This window comes from Capra hircus (genome assembly GCF_001704415.2).
Source record: "Capra hircus breed San Clemente chromosome X unlocalized genomic scaffold, ASM170441v1, whole genome shotgun sequence".
Taxonomy (NCBI): Eukaryota; Metazoa; Chordata; class Mammalia; order Artiodactyla; family Bovidae; genus Capra; species Capra hircus.
In genome coordinates, this window is record NW_017189516.1 from 20,066,192 (window position 1) to 20,089,779 (window position 23,588).

At 40.3% G+C, this 23,588-nt stretch overlaps 1 protein-coding gene across 2 annotated transcripts in view; it reads right to left on the reverse strand.

Annotated features, from left to right (window-relative positions):
• The window catches only part of SYN1 (synapsin I), a 53,922-nt gene that overhangs the window by 19,729 nt on the left and 10,605 nt on the right, over window positions 1–23,588 (reverse strand). For both annotated transcript variants that reach the window (XM_018043747.1, XM_018043746.1), the window contains exons 2-5: window positions 17,700–17,757; window positions 17,504–17,595; window positions 15,531–15,687; window positions 15,268–15,357 (exon numbers count right to left, since the gene is read on the reverse strand). In XM_018043747.1, coding sequence (XP_017899236.1) covers window positions 15,268–15,357; window positions 15,531–15,687; window positions 17,504–17,595; window positions 17,700–17,757 — 397 coding nt within the window. The remainder of the gene's footprint in view (window positions 1–15,267; window positions 15,358–15,530; window positions 15,688–17,503; window positions 17,596–17,699; window positions 17,758–23,588) is intronic.

The following is a 23,588-nucleotide window of genomic DNA, read 5'->3' on the forward strand; positions in this document are numbered from 1 at the left end:
TACACACCACAGCAGTGGTAACATCCCTGGGGAGAAGTTTTCTTCTAGGAATTCCTTATCTCAGGCTAGCCTGCATGTCCCTACCCTGCATGGATACCTCATCTTCAGGCCTCTCTCTGTCCCAGCCCTAGAACAAAGTGTCCCCTCCCTGGAGCATTTTCCACCAAGTACTCCTAATCCCAGCATGCTGTGCTCCTGATTTCGGCCATCCACAGAAAATTCTGTCCCCAACCCATGGTGCCCTGGATCTTTGGGACTGAGCACTTGGGGATCACAATCTGTCCCAGCCAAGGGACATCTGGTCATACTTTACTGACCATCAGGGAATGGCATTCACCCCATTTAGGCTCTCTGAGGGATGAGAAAGTGCACTGAGTTGTGTAGTCTTGGAAGGGGCTCAGGGAGGAGTATATCAGGGAGGGGTCCTGATCATCTACAGATATGCCTGCAGGAATTCCAGCAGAGCTATTTAAAATCCTAAAAGGTGATGCTATTAAAGTGCTGCACTCAATATGTCAGCAAATTTGGAAAACCCAGCAGTGGCCACAGGACTGGAAAATGTCAATACTCATCACAATTCCCAAGAAGGGCAGTACTAAAGAATGTTTAAAACACCAGACAACTGTACTCATCTCCCATGCTAGTAAGGTTATGCTCAAAATCCTTCAAGCTAGGCTTCAGCATTATATGAACTGAGAACTAACTTCCAGATGTTCAAGCTGCATTTAGGAAAGGCAGAGGAACCAGAGATCAAATTGCCAACATTTGGTGGAGCACAGAGAAAGAAAGGGGATTCCAGAAAAACATCTACCTGTTTCATTGACTACACTAAAGCCTTTGGCTGTGTGGATCATAACAATCTGTGGAAAACTCTTAAAGAGATGAGAATACAGGACCATCTTACCTGTCTTCTGAGAAACCTGTATGCAGGTCAAGAAGCAACAGTTAGAACCTTGTATGGAATAACTGATTGGTGTAGGATTGGGAAAGGAGTACAACAAGACTGTTTATTGTCACCCTGTTTATTTAACTTATATGCAGAGTACATCATGAGAAATGTTGGGCTGGATGAGTTACAAGCTGGAATCAACATTCTGGGACAAATACCAACAACCTCAGATATGCAGATGATACCACTCTAATGGCAGAAAGTGAAGAGGGACTAAAGAACCTCTTGACAAAGGTGAAGTAGGAGAGTGAAAAAGCCAGCTTAAAACTCAATATTAAAAAACTAAGATCATGACATTTGGTCCCATCACTTCATGGCAAATGGAAGGGGAAAAGGTGGAAGCAGTGACAGATTTCCTCTTCTTGGGCTCTAAAATCACTGTGGATGGTGACTGCAGTCACGAAATTAGAAGAAGATTGCTTCTTGGCAGGAAAGTTATGACAAATTTAGACAATATGTTAAAAAGCAAAGACATTACTTTGCCGACAAAGGTCTGTATAGTCTAGGTTATGGTTTTTCCAGATGTGAGAGTACTGTACATAAAGAAGGCAGAGCACCAAAGAATTGATATTTTTGAACGGTAGTGCTGGAGAAGACTCTTGAGAGTCCCTGGGACAACGAGGACATCAAACCAGTCAATCTTAAAGGAAATCAACCCTGAATATTCACTGGAAGGACTGATACTGAAGCTGAAGCTCCAATACTTTGGCCACCTGATGGGAAGAGCTGACTCACTGGAAAAGACTCTGATGCTGGGGAAGATTGAAGGCAGGAGAAGAGGGTGATAGAGGATGAGATGGTTGGATGGCATCACCAACTAAATGGACATGAACTTGGGCAAACTCTGGGAAATGGTGAGGGACAGGGAAGCCTGGTGTGCTGCAGTCCATGGGGTCACGAAGAGTCAGACACGACTTGGCGACTGAGCAACAAAATGCCTGCAGACACAGATCCAGCTCTTCCCTGTTCTTTCTGTTCCTTGCTCTTGTTTGCTGGTCCCTTCTTCCTCTCCTGGTCCCCTGCTCCTGCTCCTTCTCCACGTTCTATCCTTTTCTTCACTCCTGCACCTTCTCCTCACGCTCTTCCTTCTTTCCTGATTCACACTCTTCCTTGTTTCACTGCTGTTTGCTATTTCCTTTCACAGGTCCCTGGTGTCTGGGCCTATCCTTCATCCTTGCGGCCCTTCTCTTCCAAAAGCAGAAGCTATGTAGAGAAGCACATGGAGCAGTGTTCTGCCCAGTCACCCCCAGTTGCCTCCCTGCCACCCCTGCAAAGTCACATACCTGAGTATCAACTTTGCACAATCCCTGTGGAGGGACCCTGAGTGCAATGATATGAAGGCATAACCTTTGCTGTCTTCCTTGGTGACCTGATATCTGCTATTGAATCTTCATGTACAATAGCCTCTGGCCTTGGACCCAGACTTCTACTCAGCCACAGTGGGCTGGGGATGCTTCACCTTCTTCAACATCATAAACCAGTCTAAGCCCTTCAACCTCCAATCACCACCTCCTCAAGCCTCCGAAAGACTCCCAGCTCCTAACTGTGCTGGGGCTCTATCTGGTTCATGTTCTGTTTCTTGATCTGGATGCAGAAGAGAGGACTATGTTCACTGTGTGAAAATTCAGTGAGCTATATACTTATGATATGTTCCCTTTTCTGAACTTGTTACACTTCAATGAAATTGGCCCCTCAAAAGAAAACCCTGAAAACTACAAAAATATACTGTGCAGCACAGAGAATATAGCCATATTTTATTATTACTATAAATGGAATATAATCAAGAAAAATTGTGAATCACTATGTTGTACACCTAAAACTAATATAATACTGTAAATAACTTATACTTCAATTAAAAAATAAGTTAAAAAAGAAAGGGAATAAATGAAGTCCCCCACCCTCTTAACATATCTCCCTTGCTTTTTCCTTCAATTGCTCCCTCACTCCTGCACTCTCTCTTTCACACAATCCCAAAGTCACTTACCCTGTTGATTCTGACCGTGAAGCACCCTCTCTTTCCTTATATCACAGGGACCATGAATCCTGGGCCCAGAGAAGGGACTGGATCCAGAGAGGCCTTGGGTTCAGACTCTGCCTGTCACATCATGAACCCTCTACAAACATTTGCTGAGCCATAAATCACCTGGAGTGCAGGTAGCAAGGAAAGAGAAGTCCCTATTCCCATAGCAACCCACCCTCTAGGTCTGCATAACCAAGCTGATGTAAGTAGATCACCAGGCTAGGGAAGTTTGGGTGAAGAGAAGTCAAACTGTACCCCACACTTGACTGGTAAATATTTAGACACACTGAGCTGAGCATCCTAGAGGATTCCTGGTGGTCTGCAAACTGGATGGGAGTAGATAAGGTAGCGGGGCCAGAGTTCTGATGTGTCTGCCATCTCAGCTTCCAAGTGTGGGGTTTGGCAAGCCTGTTCCCACAAATCCAGGGCCACCTTTTACCCCTCCATGTTGTGCAGTGTTGTTGAGAAAAGAGGAAATAGGGGAGGCAAGCTGGCTGACAAAATGTCTAATGCTTCTGCCATCACCTGCCACCATTACCCACCATTAATTGTCTTCCTCTGAAGGCCCGTTCTTTCTGTCCCTGACAAAAATAGCCTTTGTATAGCTACAAAACAGCCAGGAGGTACTATCAGGAATTAATGAGAAAATATAGCTATTAAGATAGCACTGAATTGGAACAGGTATAAAGAAAGTGACCAGTGGACTAGAACAGACTCCTGAACTTGCCCACACATACATAGGCATTTAGGATATGATGGAGGTGGCATACCAGATCAGTGGGGAAAAAGGGTTATCTATAAAGGAAAAGATGAAACTGGATCCCTACCTATCTCATACTGTATACAAAAATCAATTTTAAAGAACATATGTAATAAAGATGTTTGGAAGACTGCTAGGATTGCTATATTGAGAACAGCATTATGTAAGTGAATGGATGCAACAGCCATTCCGTAATGCATGTAGAGAAGTGTTAAAGAAATGTAATAAAGATGTTTGTAAGAATGCTAAAAAGAGAAAGGAAACCAATTTCAGATGGATGAAGAATTTAAATGTCAAAAACAAAGCTTTTTCCTTGTATCATCTACTAAATTTCCATTGTACATGGATCTAAATCTGGACTTTGAATTTTTCTTCCTTTAGTCTGTTAGTTTGTCTATCCATGTGTGTCATATCGTTTGAATTAGAAAAGCTTCATAAAATGTTTGCTTGCCAAAGCATTAAACTCCTTGTTGACTGGAAAGGCTAGTCCCCCCTCAAAGCTCTTCTTTTTTAGAATTTTCCTGGCTATTCTTGCATGTTTGCTTTTTCATATGAACTTTACAATCAACTTATCCAGCTCCAGATAACAGCTTATTAGGTATATTTGGGGAGATCATATTACATTTATAATTTAAAAATAGAGACCTAAGAAGGGAAACTGATATCTTTATGATCTTAATTTATCCTATCCACAAATAAGGAATGCCTTCCTATTTGTGTAAATCTGCCTTTGAGTCTTTCAGGAGTGTTTTAAATTTTTCTACGTATAAGTTTGCACATATCTGTTAAACTTATTCTGAAGCATTTTATCTTTTTTGTTGTTACCTTAAATGGGGTTTTCTCTTCTGTCTGGTTAGTTGTATATATGGAAACTACTGATTTCTGTATGTTGATTTTATATTCTGCTGTTACTATTATTGTTTGAATTTGTTATTGAATCTCCAGGGAATTTCTAGGTATACTATCATGTAATCTATAAATAGAGATATTTTCACATCTCCTTTACCCATTTTTACATCTATAATTGTTTGGCCTAGTCTAATTGCATTGGTCTAATACCTCTAAACGCGAAAAGGCAAAATGGTTGTCTGAGGAGGCCTTACAAAGAGCTGAGAAAAGAAGAGAAGCTAAAGGCAAAGGAGAAAAGGAAAGATACAAGCATCTGAATGTATAGTTCCAAAGAACAGGAAGGAGAGATAAGAAAGCCTTCCTAAGTGATCAATGCAAAGAAATAGAGGAAAACAATAAAATGGGAAAGACAAGAGATCTTTTCAAGAAAATTAGAGATACCAAGAGAACATTTCCTGGCAAGATGGGTACAATAAAGGATAGAAATGGTATGGACTTAACTGAAGCAGAAGGTATTAAGAAGAGGTGACAAGAATACACAGAAGAACTATACAAAAAGATCTTCATGACCCAGATAACCATGATGGTGTGATCACTCACTTAGAGCCAGATATCCTGGAATGTGAAATCAAGTGGGCCGTAGAAAGCATTACTACAAACAAAGCGAGGGGAGGTGATGGGATTCCAGCTGAGCTATTTCAAATCCTTAAAGATGATGCTGTTAAAGTGCTGCACTCTATATGCCAGAAAATTTGGAAAACTCAGCAGTGGCCACAGGACTGGAAAAGGCCAGTTTTCATTCCAATCCCAAAGAAAGGCAATGCCAAAGAATGTTCAAACTACTGCACAATGGCTCATTTCACATGCTAGCAAAGTAATGCTCAAAATTCTCCAAGCTAGGCTTCAACAGTACGTAAGCCAAGAAATTCCATATGTTCAAGCTGGATTTAGAAAAGGCAGAAGAACCAGAGATCAAATTGTCAACATCTGTTGGATCATAAAAAAGGCAAAAGAGTTCCAGAGAAACATCTACTTCTGCTTCATTGACTACACTAAGGCCTTTGACTGTGTGGATCACAACAAACTGTGGAAAATTCTGAAAGAGATGGGGATATCAGATCACCTTACCTGCCTCCTGAGAAACCTTTATGCAAGTCAAGAAGCAACAGTTAGAACCAGACATGGACCAATGGACTGGTTCCAAATTGGGAAAAGAGTATGTCAAGGCTGTATATTGTCACCCTGCTTATTTAACTCATATGCAGAGTACATCATGCAAAATGCCAGGCTGGATGCAGCACAAGCTGGAATCAAGATTGCCGGGGGAAATATCAATAATCATAGATATGCAGATGACACCACCTTTATGTCAGAAAGCGAAGAGGAACTAAAGAGCTTCTTGATGAAGGTGAAAGAGGAGAGTGAAAAAGTTGGCTTAAAACTCAGTATTCAAAAAACAAAGATCATGGCATCTGGTCCCATCACTTCATGGCAAATAGATGGGGAAACAATGGAAACAGTGACAGACTTTACTTTCTTGCAGTCCAAAATCATTGCAGATGGTGACTGTAGCCATGAAAACAGAAGATGCTTGCTCCTTGGAAGAAAAGCTATGACCAACTTAGACAGCATATTAAGAAGCAGAGCCATTAGTTTACTGACAAAGGTCCATATAGTCAAAGCTATGGTTTTTTCAGTAGTCATGTATGGATGTGAGAGTTGGACCATAAAGAAGGCTGAGTGCCAAAGAATTGATGCTTTTGAACTGTGGTGTTGGAGAAGACTCTTAAGAGTCCCTTGGACTACAAAGAGAACAAACCAGTCAATTCTAAAGGAAATCCATCCTGAATATTCATTGGAAGGACTGATGCTGAAACTGGAGCTCCAATACTTTGGCCACTTGATGCAAAGAGCCCACTCATTAGAAAAGACACTATGCTGGGAAAGACTGAAGGCAGGAGGAGATGGGGATGACAGAGGATGAGATGGTTGGATGGCATCACTGACTCAATGGATATGAGTTTCAGCAAGTTCCAGGAGATGGTGAAGGACAGGGAAGCCTGGCTTTCTGGAGTCCAGTCCATGAGGTCACAAAGAGTTGGAGAAGACTAAGCGACTGAACAACAACAACAATACCTCTAAATACAGTACTGAAAAGGAGTAGAAAGAGTGGGCACCTTGCTTTGCTCCTCACCTTAATGGAAACGCTTTCAATGTTGTCCTATTAAGTTGACAGTAACTTTTAGATTGAGGTATACAAATTTGATCATGTTAAGAAGGCATGAGTTGATTTCTATTTTTGAATGATTTTATTAGAATGGGTGCTAAACTCTGTTAAAGGCTTCAAAAATATCTATGGAAATGATCATATGACTTTCTCCTCAGATCAGTTAATATGTTGCATTATATTGGGTTGGCCAAAAAGTTCATTCTGGGCTTGCCATAAGATGGTACAGAAAAACCCAAATGATCATTTTGGCCAACCCAGTGTATTATCTATAACAAATCATTCTTGCATTCCAAGGGGGAAACTTACTACACAGTTATATTATTTTCTTAATATAGTTTTGGATTTGTTTGCTAACATTTTCTTTAGGATTTTGCATTGATATTCATGACTGAAAATTGCTTATGATTTCTTTTTTCTGTTGTCAAAGTTATAACTGCTTTAGAAAAGTAATGTGGAAGTTTCTCTTCATTTTATGTTCTTTGGAATAATTTATGTGCCATTGGGATTAACTGATCTCTAACAGTTTGGTAGAATTCCCCTTTGAAATCATTTGGGCCTGATGCTTTTTTAAGGAGGTAGTTTCTTAATAACTTTCTTCATTCAGTTCAGTTGCTCAGTTGTGTCCGACTCTTTGCAACCCCATGAACCGCAGCACACCAGGCCTCCCTGCCCATCACCAACTCCCAGAGTCCACCCAAATCCATGTCCATCGAGTCGGTGATGCCATCCAACCATCTCATTCTCTGTTGTCCCGTTCTCCTCCTGCCTTCAATCTTTCCCAGCATCAGGGTCTTATCCAATGAGTCAGCTCTTAGCATCAGGTGGCCAAAAACTGGAGTTTCAGCTTCCATATGAGTCCTTCCAATGAACACCCAGGACTGATCTCCTTTAGGATGGACTGGTTGGATCTCCTTGCAGGCCAAGGGACTCTCAAGAGTCTTCTCCAACACCACAGTTCAAAAGCATCAATTCTTCGGCAGTCAGCTTTCTTCACAGTCCAACTCTCACATCCACACATGACCACTGGAAAAACCATAGCCTTGACTAGACGGACCTTTGTTGGCAAAGTAACGTCTCTGCTTTTTAATATGCTGTCTAGGTTGGTCATAACTTTCCCTCCAAGGAGTAAGCATCTTTTAATTTCATGGCTGCAGTCACCAGCTGCAGTGATTTTGGAGCCCCCCAAAAATAAAGTCTGACACTGTTTCCACTGTTTCCCCATCTATTTCCCATGAAGTGATGGGACCAGATGCCATGATCATCATTTTCTGAATGTTGAGCTTTAAGCCAACTTTTTCACTCTCCTCTTCCACTTTCATCAAGAGGCTCTTTAATTCTTCCTCACTTTCTGCCATAAGGGTGGTGTCATCTGCATATCTGAGGTTATTGACATTTCTCCCGGCAATCTTGATTCCAGCTTGTGCTTCCTCCAGCCCAGCGTTTCTCATGATGTACTCTGCATAGAAGTTAAATAAGCAGGGTGACAATATACAGCCTTGATGTACTCTTTTTCCTATTTGGAACCAGTCTGTTGTTCCATGTCCAGTTCTAACTGTTGCTTCCTGACCTGCATATAGGTTTCTATAAGAGGCAGGTTAGGTGGTCTGGTATTCCCATCTCTTTCAGAATTTTTCACAATTTATTGTGATCCACACAATCAAAGGCTTTGGCATAGTCAATAAAGCAGAAATAGATGTTTTTTCTGGAACTCTCTTCCTTTTTCCATGATCCAGTGGATGTTGGCAATTTGATCTCTGGTTCCTCTGCCTTTTTTAAAACCAGCTTGAACATCTGGAAGTTCATGGTTCATGTATTGCTGAAGCCTGGCTTGGAGAATTTGGAGCATTAATTTACTAGCCTATAGCATATTGAAAAGCAGAGACATTACTTTGCCAACAAAGGTCCCTCTAGTCAAGGCTATGGTTTTTCCTGTGGTCATGTATGGATGTGAGAGTTGGACTGTGAAGAAAGCTGAGTGCCCAAGAATTGATGCTTTAGAACGGTGGTGTTGGAGAAGACTCTTGAGAGTCCCTTGGACTGCAAGGAGATTCAACCCGTCCATTCTGAAGGAGATCAGTCCCGGGTATTCTTTGGAAGGAATGATGCTAAAGCTGAAACTCCAGTACTTTGGCCACCTCATGCGAAGAGTTGACTCATTGGAAAAGACTCTGATGCTGGGAGGGATTGGGGGCAGGAGGAGAAGGGGACGACAGAGGATGACATGGCTGGATGGCATCACTGACTCGATGGACGTGAGTCTGAGTGAACTCCGGGAATTGGTGATGGACAGGGAGGCCTGGCGTGCTGCAATTAATGGGGTCGCAGAGTCGGACATGACTAAGTGACTGAACTGAACTGAACTGAACTGAGATGAGTGCAATTGTGCGGTAGTTTGAGCATTCTTTGGCATTGCCTTTCTTTGGGATTGGAATGAAAACTGACCTCTTCCAATCCTGTGGCCACTGCTGAGTTTTCCATATTTGCTGGCATATCGAGTGCAGCACTTTCACAGCATTGTCTTTCAGGATTTGAAATAGCTCAACTGGAATTCCATCACCTCCACTAGTTTTGTTCATAGTGAAACTTCCTAAGGCCCACTTGACTTCACATTCCAGGATGTCTGGCTCTAGATGAGTGATCACACCATAGTGATTATCTGGGTCATGAAGATCTTTTTTGTACAGTTCTTCTGTGTATTCTTGCCACCTCTTCTTAATATTTTCTGCTTCTGTTAGGTCTCTACCATTTCTGTCCTTTATCGAGCCCATCTTTGCATGAAATGTTCCCTTGGTATCTCTAATTTTCTTGAAGAGATCTCTAGTCTTTCCCATTCTGTTGTTTTCCTCTATTTCTTTGCATTGATCGCTGAGGAAGGCTGTCTTATCTCTCCTTGCTATTAATTCTATGGAAATTGTTGTGGTAAGCTCAAATGGGGTAAATTTTGGTAAACTGTGTTCCCCTAGATAATTATCCATTTCCTGTAGGCTTAAAATTTTATCTGGGAATGCCTTTTTAAACTTTGACTTTTGGAATCATGCTAACATATTACATTTAAATACATAAAATTAAGTCAGCATAGATAGTAAAAAACCTAAAATTTAATATAAAGGGAAACAAACTATATTTGAAATAAAATAGGTAACCCAATTGTTTTGAATGACAAAATGAACTAAACCATGTAGCATTTGAATATAGTACTTTGTATATTCTCATCTAAAGATATAAAAAGGGCAAGCAAATCTCAAGTTATACCTTACTGTGGTTGTTTTTTTACAGTGGTTAGGGTGTTGAAATTCTAAAAATATTTTTTGTGTATTGTAAGATTGAGCAAATGAGTAAATATGTTGATGATGTTGGAAGCTAGGGCTCTCAATGTTAGAGAAGAGAAATATAAATATGGAATGGGGAAAGGCTAGAAGGAAACTTATATTGTGTTGGATTAGAATTGAAAGTATCCATGGAATTCCCTGGTGGTCCAGTGGTTAGGACTTGGCACTTTCACTGCTGGGGGTCTGTGTTCGATCCCTGGTTGGGGAACTAAGATCCCAGAAGCTGCGTGGCATGGCAGCAAATAAAAGTATCAGTATGAGCACACTGCATATAATTTCATATATGTGTATATATAAAATTTCATATGTATATATGTCATAAACCACTCCAATAATCTTGCCTGGAAAATCCCATGGACAGAGGAACCTGGTGGACCATGGAGTCACAAAGAGTCGGACATGATTGAGCAACTGAACAGCAACAAAAATATATTTCCTAGCTCGGCACAATGAGACAATTTAGAAGCAAGGGCGTTCCAGTAGCAATGATCTAGCTTAGCTCCCAAATCCTGACTTTGAAATACCATTATCCTAGGGCAGCAAAAGAACAAGATATACCTGGAGGAGAAGTCAGCAGAAATGCCAGAGTAAGTGCCTATAACAGTCCTCTCCTCTGTAAAAGCAATGAGAATACTGGCAAAAGTGGTCACAATGAACTTTGTCAGAACTCTGAAAATTGAGCATAGGTTTACAGTAATTCAAGAAGTATTTATTCAAGAAAAAGGCTGAATCTCACTAAGAACAGTTAAGTTTTGTGACATTTGAACTTTTTCTGTTCTTATTCTCTTCTTTCCACCTCCCAAACAGATTTGAAAATCAACAGTCTTGCAATGCTGAAGAAAACCGGCAGGCTATCAGCCAATGGAAGAAGCAGAACAGGGTTGGAGTCCTCCAAAGCCCCATTCCCAAAGAACTATTTTGTTTGACCTTGGACTTCCCTAGAAAACTTCACACACAGGACTTGTCTATTTGACCTGACTCAGAGTTCACCTGATGTGAGGAGTTTTTTGTGGGGATGCTTTTCAAAAATAATCAGCAGCAATTATTTAACACAGCAGCTGCTTGAGGCAACAATTACAGTTAAGACAAACAACAAGGTGACCAAAAGACTTAACAGAAAAATTTGGGGACTAAGACATCCATAGGAGTCTTTGAAAAGTTCTGACATATTCCTAGGAATCTAAAAAAACATAAATATGCTTAAGGCTGTGTGCTTGAATAGGATCTCCGGCTGACCCCAAGGCTCTGCACAGGCAGGAAGTGAAGGCTAAGCAAAGTTGTAAAAACGTGAAGAAATGAGCACCTGTAACGGTATGAATGCATACCGTTATGGTTTTTTGTTGTTGTTTCTGACACTTTCCCCCACCTATCTGATTTAAAACACAACTGCATCAAGCAATAATTCATAAGTCTATATTCATGGGCATATGATGTGTAAAGATGTAATTTGTATGGCAACAATAGCACAAAGGCAGAGTGAGTGAATAAAGCTATAAAGAGGCAACTTTTTTTAATACTATTGAAATTAAACTGGCTTTAATTAAAATGAGAGTGGTATAAATTAAAATGTTAATTGTAATCCCCAGGGAAACTACAAAGAAAATATTTTTTAAAAAATATGGAAAAGAAATATCAAGAGAATTATAATGGCACACTAGAAAATATCTATTTAACATGAAGGTATGCATTAACAGAGAAATACAGGAACAAAAAAAGGCACAAGAAATATAGAAAACAAATAGCAAAATTATAAATTTTACCTTATCAGTAATTATATTAAATGTAAATTAATTAAACACTCCAATTAAAGGGCAGAGATAGGCAAAACAGATGAAAAACATGACCCAATATATGCTATCTGCAGGAGATACACTTTAGAAACAAGTTGAACTACACTTTCAAATAAGTTGAAAGTAAATGAATGGAAAAAGATTTACCAGGCAAACAGTAACCAAAAGAGGACTGGCATGGCTATACTAACATCAGATAAAATAGACTTTAAAACAAAAATTGTTACTAGAGATAAAAGGACATTTTATATTGATAAAAGAGTCAATCTATCAAGAAGATTTAACAATTATAAACATAAATGCACCTAACAACAGAGTCATATTGAAACAAAAAAAAAACAGGCATAACTGAAAGGGAGATATGGACAATTCAGCAATAATTGCTGGAGATTTTAATACCTCACATTAAATAATGCATAAAACAACTAGACAGAGGATAAACAAGGAAAGAGAAGACCAGAACAGCACCATAAACCAACCAGACTTAACAGACGTCTATAGAACACTCCATCCTACAACAGCAGCATAAATATTCTTCTCAAGTATAAATAGAACATTCTCTAGGACAAACTATATGTTAAGCCACAAAACAAATTTCAATAATGTAAAAGGACTGAACCATACAAAATATGTTCTCTGACTACAACTGAATGAAATTAGAAATAAATAACAGAAATAAATTTGGGAAATTCATAAATATGTGGAAAGTAAACAACATACTCATAAATAAACAATGGGTCAAGGAAGAAGTCATCATGAAAGTTACAAGATACTTTGAGACAAAAGAAAATGAAGACAACATACAAAAATTGCTTATAGGGTAATTCATAGTTGTAAACTTTTATTCTTAAAAAGAAAAATATCAAATTAATAGCCAATAATCTTCTGAAGAAATTAGGCAAAAAGCAAAAACAAAAACAAACACCAGAGCAAGCAGAAGAAAAGAAGAAATAAAGATTAGGGTGGAAATAAATGAAGTTGAAAATAGAAAAAAAAATAGAGAAAATTGGTAAAACCAAAATTGATTCTCTGAAAAGATCAACAAAATAGACAAACTTTTAGACTAAGATTTCAGAAAAGAGAAAACTAGCTACTAAAATTAGGAATGAAAGAGACATAATTACTAACCTTATGGAAATAAAAAGGATTATAAGAGAGTACTATGAACAATTCTATGCTAATAAACTAGAAAACCTAGCTGAAATAGACAAATTCCTAGAAAGATACAAACTTCTGATACTAACTCAAGAGGAAATGAAAAATCTGAATAGGGCTACAATAAATGAAGAGATTGAATCAGTAAATAAAAAAAACTTCTTCACTGGTAAAGTATACCAAAAATTTAAAATAAAATTAACACCAATCTTTCATTAACTCTTCCTAAAAATAGAAGATGAGGGAACACTGTCTATTTCATTGTATGAGGTTACTATTACCCCAATACCAAAACCAGACAAAGACATTATAAGAAAACTACAGATCAATGTCCCTTATGATTACTGACAGCATAATTTTCAACAAAATACTAACAAACTGAATCCCACAGCATATAAAAAGGATCAAGTGGGATCTGACCCAGGAATGCAAGTGTGGCTTAATTCAGATAAAAATCAATTAATGTAATACACTATATTCATAGAATAAAGACCAAGAGCCATATCATATTAATAAACACAGAAAAAAACATTTGACAGAGTCTGACATCCTTCCATGATAAAAACACTTCAAATTCAGAAGGGACAACAAACAAATGTTCCTCAACACTAGGTAGCAGTTAGTATATATGCCAGATGCACTGTTCTAACCACTTTATGTTTGTTAAATAATTTAATTCTCACATTAACTCTATGAGGCAGGAACTGTTATTACCCACATTTTACAGATGGGAAAACTGAGGCGCAGAGCATTTAACTAATGTTTCTTATGTTCAGAAGTTAGTAAGTTGTGGAGCTAGGATTACAACACAGAAATTCTGACTTCAGGGTCTGTGTTCTTAACCATAGTTTCTCAAAGAATATAAGATAATAATAATGATGAACAAATTCGGTTTCAAAGTAATGATTTGATTTTCATCTACAAGTAAGCTTAATTCATGACACTGCTGATTTGTATCAGTGACCATGATTTGTAACACTTGTAAGAATTTTTACTACTTAAATCGTTTATTCAAGTTGATAAAGCTGGGTCAATATTGATATTTAATTGTAATTTAATTCATAAAACTGGTGATGATAACTTATATAAATAAACATAACTTGTAAAATCATAAAAAATTTGTAAAATTAGTTATAAAATTTGATGGCACTGGGCACAGTGACTCAATTTCTATTTGGAACTAAAATTTGATTAATAACTGCTATACTCATAACATATTAGTAATCATAACTTTAATATTAGTAACTATTTATGATATCAATAGGATTATTAACCACATTAATAGTGATATTCATAATTTATATTAGTAATATTAATTTATAACATTGGCAATAATTTATAACAGTATGTTACAATGTTTGTACTAATAGGTTAATTTCTTTTAGTGAATTATACCTTAATTCACAAAATAGGTTCTAATCACATATTGATAACCTTCATTTATAATACTGGTAATATATTGTAATCTTAGTTATAATATTTGATGATATTAGTAATGATAATTTAATTTTTATTATTAAGTATGATATAATTCAAAACAGGGACTTATAATTTGTATTAGAGCATAATTTATATATTGATAATAATTTAAATAATAGTTATAATCTTCAGTGATACTAGAAATGATTACTTACTTCTATTTGGAACTATAATTTATAACACTGGTACTCATAATTTACATCAGTAAGAATAGTTTGAAATAATGGGTATAATTTATGATGTTAGTGATTATATTTGTGATAATAGTAGGCAACAGTCAAATTTGCTATTTGAATACAATTTAATTTATAACATTGCTACTGATAATCTTTATTGGCAACCCTAATTTGAAACACTGTTAACATTCCTATCAGGAGGAATATTTGATAATGTTAGTAACAATGCCTTGATTTGTATATGTAACATAATCTGAATCATTACATTAATTCTGTTTACATTGGAAATCAGTTTCTTAATACTGGTGAGAATAGACACTATAGCAGGATCAATGATTTAAATCATACTTGTAACTACATACATAAATGCATGGTATTAATAAGCCCTATCACAAAGCAACATCGCCCTCCATGTGCATGTGTCAGCTGTACTCTCTGATGGCATTCCACCAGCAACACATCCATTGGCAATATTATTGCAATAGGCATGACGCTTTTCCCTCCTGCCCACTCCCTTCCCCTAGACTCACCATCTCTTTGTGATTGGGGTAGAAGGTCTGATCGATTAGAGGGAATTCCTCTGTTCCCAGTTTCTTGTGCAGTCGAACCATCTGGGCAAACTATGAGAGCCAGGAGAGATGAGTCAGCAAGTCCCTTCACCTGGAGGGAGTCTGTAAGCTGGGGACTTCAAGGCTCCAAGCTTCCTCCGATCCCCGAAATCACAGTGGGTTCAAGCTCCCACGTGCATGTATGAGCTATTCCCTCTGCCAGTAGCACCCTTCCTGTCACTTACCACCCAGGGTTTGTCACAGAAGTTGTAGACAGAATGCAAAGAGTTAATGCTGGGGATCCCAGCATACTGCAGCCCAATAACCAAACTGCGGTAGTCTCCATTCCGTGCCATGCTGAAGGCATGCTGGCGGATCAGCACGAAGTCTGGCTTCAGAGACCTGGGGTGGCAAGGGTTAGAGTGTTGAGGGTCCCCCCAGAAGCTCCCCACCACCTTTAGAATAAAGGCCAAGTTTTGAAATCTCCACGGCTCCTAGAAATGGCATAGTTTCTTACCTCAGCCATATATACAAGCTATTCCCTCCACCACATGCACCCTTCCTAACCTCTCCTCATCTGGTGACCCCCTTTTAAGCCTTTCCTGCCTGCTCTTTTACCTAACCAAGATAAGCTTGCAGCTTGCCTACTCAGCTCTCACACTTTCCCCATCACAATCTCTCAGACTACCACTGTACACAAAGGATGCTGCCCAGAATAAATTGCAGCCTCAGGGCTCTACATGGGCGATTCCCTCAGCCTGAAATGTAGCCTCCCTAGATTTCTGCATGCACCACTCCTCTACCTCCTTCAGGTCTTTCCTCAAATCTCTCTCACTCTTTTGGTCTACACCAACCAAACTGCAGACTCTTCACCATCCAACAATCACTACAGCCCTTTGCTGACACACATATATATATATTTTTTTTTAGCACTTTGACATTTTCTTCTTTGTTTATTATGTGTATCCCACAGTAGAATGTAAGCTTCATGAGAGCAGAGGATTTTTTTTGGTCTTTTTGGGGTCTGTTTTGTTCACTTCCAGGACCTCAGCATGAAGAATAGCTCCTGGCACACAACAGATACTCAGTAAATATTTGTTGAATGTGAAATCCTGAGAGTAGCACCCAGTATGCAGTAGATGCTCAAGAAATGCTTGTTGAATTAGTTGCTGAAAAATTTGGCTTGTTGTCTTCTGAGATCCTTGGCTCTTCTTCAGAAGAGAGGCTATCTCCTTTCTTCAGAAGAGAAGCTATCTCCTTTCATTCTGTTCCTAAGTTCTTAAAAAAAATTGGAATATAATTGACATGTTATATGTCAATCATAATATAAGTATAAGATGTATTATTTAGTTGCTAGGTTGTGTCCAACTCTTTTGCATCCCCATGGACCGTAGCCAGCCAGGCTCCTCTGTCCATGGGATTTCCCAGGCAAGAATACTGGAGTGGGTAGAAAATCCCTTCTCCAGAGGATCTTCTCGACCTAGAGATGGAACTCGGGTCTCCTGCATTGCAGGCAGGTTCTTTACCACTGAGCCACCAGGGAAGGTGTATAACATGTTATTTGATACATTTATATTAATATAACATGACTGCCATTGTACCATTAGTTAGTAACCTTACCATGACACATAATTATCATTTCTTTTTTTCATGGTAGGAATAATTAAGATCTAGTCTTTTATAATAGGAGATTTGCTGATTATGATACAGTATTATTGTCTTTATCATGCATACTGTGAATTAGATCTCTCGGACTTATTTATCTACCAGTTGCAAACTTGGACTCTTAAACATCTCTCCTATTCTTACACACCCTCCCCCAGCCTCTAGCAATCACCTTTCTAGAAAGGTGATTTCTATTAGTTTGGGTCTTTTAGACTCCACATATAAGTGATATCATACAGTATTTCTCTTTCTCTGTCTGATTTATCTCACTTAGCATAATGGCCTCAAGATCCATCCATGTTGTCACAAATGGCAGGATTTCCTTCTTTCTCATGGCTGAATAATATCCCTTTGTGTGTGTATGTGTGTGTACCACTTCTTCTTTATCCATTCATCCATTGATGGATACTTAGGTTGTCTCCATATCTTGGCTACTGTAATGTGCCTAAGTCTTGTTCACAGAAAGATAGGAGAGGAGGTGGGGAATCTCCCTCAGCTCTAAGGGAGCCCTTATGTCTCTCCGATAATACCAAGGTAACATTTTTACACTCACCGCACAACTTTTACCCCATTCCGAAGAACTTCCATGTCCACAGAGAATCCACCATTGGCATGAGCCACAAGGTTGAGATCAGAGAATTCAGCCTAGGAAGGAAAAAAAATCAGGGATTCACTCACAGTACACACAAAAGACCACTCAGTTTACAGTATGGACAGTTGACCCCCCAGGTCCACCTGCCCCAACTAACCTGTTCTACTTTAATGTCAATTTCTCCATGGATCTTTTTCCCTTTGAAGTATTTCGCCCTGGAGAGGAAAAGCAGAGCACATCTGTCAATGCTCAAATCTCAGAAAGACAAAACCCAGACTGGTCCTTTGACCCCTTTGCTCCTTCAGTGCCACTACAGAAACTATAAAGTGATTTATGATGGTTGAAATATTTTGAAAAAACCTAACAGTTGTTTGTGAACAATGAAGTCTGTTATAATCCTTGTGGAGGTATGTAAATATCAAGGTACTAAATTGCTCAGTCGTGTCTGACTCTTTGTGGCTCCATGGACTGCATAGTCCATGGAATACTGGAATCGGTAGCCTTTTCCTTCTCCAGATCTTCCCAACCCAGGGATCATATCCAGGTCTCCCACATTGCAGGCGAATTCTTTACCAGCTAAGCCACAAGGGAAGCCCTGTAAATGTCAAAGTGAAAGTGAAGTTGCTCAGTCGTGTCCAACTCTTTGCGACCCCATGGACTGTAGCCTACCAGGCTCCTCCATCCATGGGATTTTCCAGGCAAGAGTACTAGAGTGGGTTGTCATTGCCTTCTCCAGAGGATCTTACCGACTCAGGGATTGAACCTGGGTCCCTGCATTGTAGGCAGACACTTTACCGTCTGAGCCACGAGGGTGACTTAAATGTCAAAGGACACTGCAAATTATAAGTTCTTAAAACAGAGTGCAGGCATTTGCCAAAGTATGGTTTGCTTGTCACAGTGCTATTTGAAAAACTTCTCAAAACAAGGAGTCCTTTGTACACTGTAACATACTTTGAAATAGCACGGAGGTTTGTAAAATGGCATAGATTCTTAGAGGACATATCTATATCTGTGTGTGTGTGTGTGTGCATACTCAGTTGTGTCCAACTCTTTTGCGACCCAATGGACTACAGCCTGCCAGGCTCCTCTGTCCATGGGATTCTCCAGGCAAGAATACTAGAGTGGGTTGTCATTTCCTTCTCCAGAAGATCTTCCCAACCCAGGGATTGAACCTGCGTCTCTTGCATTTCTGCATTGGCAGGCAGGTTCTTGACCAGCTGATCCACCATATATATATATATATATGGTGCCTGTCTGTGAGAGCTGCAGCATCTCTTTGCTTGGGTCCTTTCCCAAGGAGGAACACATTTACTATGTGTTGTTGTGCACCGAGAGGGACACAGCAGCCATGAGTGGGCAGCTGCATCAGAAAAGGAAGAGCAGACTAAGGGCCGCAAGCTGGTGAGGGATCAATAGAAGCCAGAGTCAACCATGATAAGGGTGGAGGGAAATGCCGCTGAGGATAAGGGGAAACTACAGGAGGGAAGAGGGGTAGGAATGGCGGTAGGCATATCACGAATTGCTAAGTCACTGTCCCTGGGCCCATCCCCAGCTAGACTCCTCCACCAGGCCCAGGATTCCTATCTGACAGGCTTGTCCACAAATAGAAGCTCATCACCAATCAGGTTTTTCATAGACAGGGATTGAGGGGAGGAGCCACTCCTGGGATTGCCTACATGCATACCATCAGGGTCTCTGATATACATGCTGTACAACTGGACTCTGGTGATTTCACTGACATACCCCAAAGACCACAAGCTATTTTCTTCTTTCACTCTTCCCTCCTACCTCCCACCTCATCTCTGACACTGTCCCCTCACAGATGTTGGAAGAGAGTCTCTTAGACCTGTGCATTTTTCATTTAGAAAATGATGATGAGTGTAGACTATATCACCACTTTCTTTTTCAAACTTTTTTGACCATATATGTAGTGGATGCTATGGTACTCTTCTTGGGTCTCCTCTCAGGGCCAATGCACCCTGACTATCAGCTGTTGACAGATTGCAGCTGTGTCCTTTGGGGAATTATCTTCTACTACAGGGAACTTTCCTGCCCAAGGTTATACCTATTTTGGACAGCCCATGGATTATGTCTGGTCTGTGAGTGAGTATGAAAGCCAGCCTCTTAGCCTCAATTATAGGCTGACTCTGAAGGACTACCCTAGGATCTCCCTAGAAGCTCTCCCTAGGATCAGCAGACGCCTCAGAGGCAACTGCACTGTGGACCCACTTTTCCAACTGCTCAACTTTGCCTTCCTTACAGCTGTTGATCCCAATGCATGTGTGCTAAGTTGCTTTAGTTGTATCTGACTCTTTGCGAGCCCATGCACTATAGCCTACCAGGCTCCTCTGTCCATGGGATTTCCCGGGTAAGAATACTGGAGGGGGTTGCCATGCCCTCCTCCAGGGGATCTTCCTGATCCAGGGATCAAACCAGCGTCTTACATTTCCCGCATTGGCAGGTGGGTTCTTGACCACTAGCACCACTTGTTGATCCCAAAGGCACTCCCAAATAAGCCTGTGCATGCAATTCTCTGCCTGGAAAATCTGTTTCAGAGATCCCAACCTAAAACAGTGGGTCAGAGAAGTCAAACTACAAAGAAAACTCTACTGCCTTTCTGGAGCTGGGCCACCCAGCAGCCCGCAGGCAAAAAGGAGCCATCATTTGTGCTGGTGGAGCATAGATGAGGGCTTTCATGGTGGCTCAGTGGTAAAGAATCCACCTGCAATGCAGGAGCCTCAGGAGACATGGGTTCTATCCCTGGGTTGGAAAGATCCCCTGGAGGAGGGCATGGCAACCCACTCCAGTGTTCTTGCCTGGAGAATCCCATGGACAGAGGAGTCTGGTGGGCTACAGTCCATGGGGTTGCAAAGAGTTGGACATGACTGAAGTGACTTAGCATGCATGCATGCAGCATAGATGGCCTCTGACATGCTGTAGTAACACAAAGTGCCCTGTGGCATGTCTGGGCTGTGGTACAAGCAGGATGCCACTTGCACCATAAGATGTAGCAAACCCTATGATGCTGGAGATGTCTTCAAGGAGAAGATGTGGCATGGAGTGGATTCTCCTGAGTGGGAGAATTACAGTGCAGGCCCATGGGGTTTTGAAGCAGCAGTAACTTAACTGATGGTAGACTGTAATGAGATACTAGTGGAAGGGAATGCACCAGCTGGTGAAATATTGCTGGTACTTGACAGGTGTGAGGGAAATGACAACCAGACTCAGGGGACTAAACACCATTTGATTAGCTGAAGAAATATATGACATGCTTAGGGTGAATAATCACCAATTCAAAGCAAAATGTAGGGATGTGCCTGTGGTCCAGTGGCTAAGAGTCTGTGCTTCCAAGACAGGGGGCCCAGGTTCAAACCATGCTCAGGGAACTAGATCCTACATGCTGCAACTAAAGATCCCATGTGCTGCAACTAAAACCTGACACAGTCAAATAAATAATTTTTTAAAAACAGCAAAATGTAAAAGACAAAAGACCTCCTTGGGTGTATTTAGTTCAGTCCAGTTGCTCAGTTGTGTCCGACTCTTTGCGACCCCATGCACTGCAGCACACCAGGCTTCCCTGTCCATTACCAACTCCCAGAGTTTACTCAAACTCATGCTCATTGAGTCGATGATGCCATCCAAACATCTCATCCTCTGTTGTCCCCTTCTCCTCCTGCCTTCAATCTTTCCCAGCATCAGGGTCTTTTCAGATGAGTCAGCTCTTCACATCAGGTGGCCAAAGGATCAGAGTATCAGCTTCAACATCAGTCCTTCCAATGAATACTCAGGACTGATTTCCCTTAGGATGGACTGGTTGGATCTCCTTGCAGGCCAAGGGACTCTCAAGAGTCTTCTCCAACACCACAGTTCAAAAGCATCAGTTCTTCAGTGCTCAGCTTTCTCTATAGTCCAACGCTCACATCCATACATGACTATTGGAAAAACCATAGCCTTGACTAGATGGGCCTTTGTTGGCAAAGTAGTGTTCCTGTTTTTTAATATGATGTCTAGGTTGGTCATAACTTTTCTTCCAAGGAGTTAGTGTCTTTTAATTTCATGGCTGCAGTCACCATCTGCAGTGATTTTGGAGCCCCAAAAATAAAGCCTGCCACTGTTTCCCCATTTATTTCCCATGAAGTGATGGGACTGGATGCCATGATCTTAGTTTTCTGAATGTTGAGCTTTAAGCCAACTTTTTCACTCTCCTCTTTCACTTTCATCAAGAGGCTCTTTAGTTCTTCTTCACTTTCTGCCATAAGGATGGTATCATCTGCATATCTGAGGTTATTGGCATTTCTCCTGGCAATCTTGATTCCAGCTTGCACTTCTTCCAGCCCAGCATTTCTCATGATGTACTCTGCATAGAAGTTAAATAAGCAGGGTGACAATATACAGCCTTGACGTACTCCTTTTCCTATTTGGAACCAGTCTGTTGTTCCATGTCCAGTTCTAACTGTTGCTTCCTAACCTGCATACAGATTTCTCAAGAGGCAGGTCAGGTGGTCTGGTATTCCCATCTCTTTGAGAATTTTCTGTAGTTTATTGTGATCCACACAGTCAAAGGCTTTGGCATAGTCAATAAAGCAGAAATAGATGTTTTTCTGGAACTCTCTTGCTTTTTCAATGATCCAGTGGATTTTGGCAATTTGATCTCTGGTTCCTCTGCCTTTTCTAAATCCAGCTTGAACATCTGGAAGTTCATGGTTCACGTATTGCTGAAGCCTGGCTTGGAGAATTTTGAGCATTACTTTTTACTAGTGTGGGTGATGAGTGCAATTGTGTGGTAGTTTGAGCATTCTTTGGCATTGCCTTTCTTCGGGATTGGAATGAAAACTGACCTCTTCCAGGTCATGGTGGAGAGTTCTGATAAAATGTGGTCCATTGGAGAAGGGAATGGCAAACCACTTCAGTATTCTTGCCTTGAGACCCCCATGAACAGTATGAAAAGGCAAAGAGATAGGACACTGCAAGATGAATTCCCCAGGTTGGTAGGTGCCCAATACGCTACTAGAGATCACTGGAGAAATAACTCCAGAAAGAATGAAGAGACGGAGCCAAAGTAAAAACAACACCCAGTTGTGGATGGGACTGGTGGTGGAAGCAAGGTCCAATGCTCTAAAGAGTAATATTGCATAGGAACCATGAATCGAGGCAAATTGGAAGTGGTCAAACAAGAGATGGCAAGAGTGAACGTCGACATTCTATGAATCAGCGAACTAAAATGGACTGAAATGGGTGAATTTAACTCAGATGATCATTATATCTACACTGTGGGCAAGAATCCCTTAGAAGAAATGGAGTAGCCCTCATAGTAAACAAAAGAGTCTGAAATGCAGTACCTGGATGCAATCTCAAAAATGACAGTATGATCTCTGTTCATTTCCAAGGAAAACTATTCAATATCACAGTAATCCAAGTCTATGCCCTGACCAGTAATGCTGAAGAAGCTGAAGTTGAATGGTTCTATGAAGACCTACAAGACCTTCTAGAACTAAAACCAAAACAAGATGTCCTTTTCATTATATGGGACTGGAATGCAAAGATGTTCTTTTCATTATAGGGGACTGGATGGGACTAGGAAGTCAAAAAATACCTGGAGTGACAGGCAAATTTGACCTTGGAGTACAGAATGAAACAAGGCAAAGGCTAACAGAGTTTTACCAAGAGAACACACTGGTCATAACAAATATCCTCTTACAACAACACAACAGAAGACTCTACACATGGACATCACCAGATGGTCGACACCGAAATCAGATTGATTATATTCTTTGCAGCCAAAGATGGAGAAGCTCTATACAGTCAGCAAAAACAAGACCGGGAGCTGACTGTGGCTCAGATCATGAACTCCTTATTGCCAAATTCAGACTTAAATTGAAGAAAGTAGGGAAAACCACTAGACCATTCAGGTATGAACTAAATCAAATCCTTAACGATTATACAGAGAAAGTGAGAAATAGATTTAAGGGACTAGATCTCATAGACAGAATGCCTGATGAATTATGGATGGAAGTTCATGACATTGTACAGGAGACAGGGATCAGAC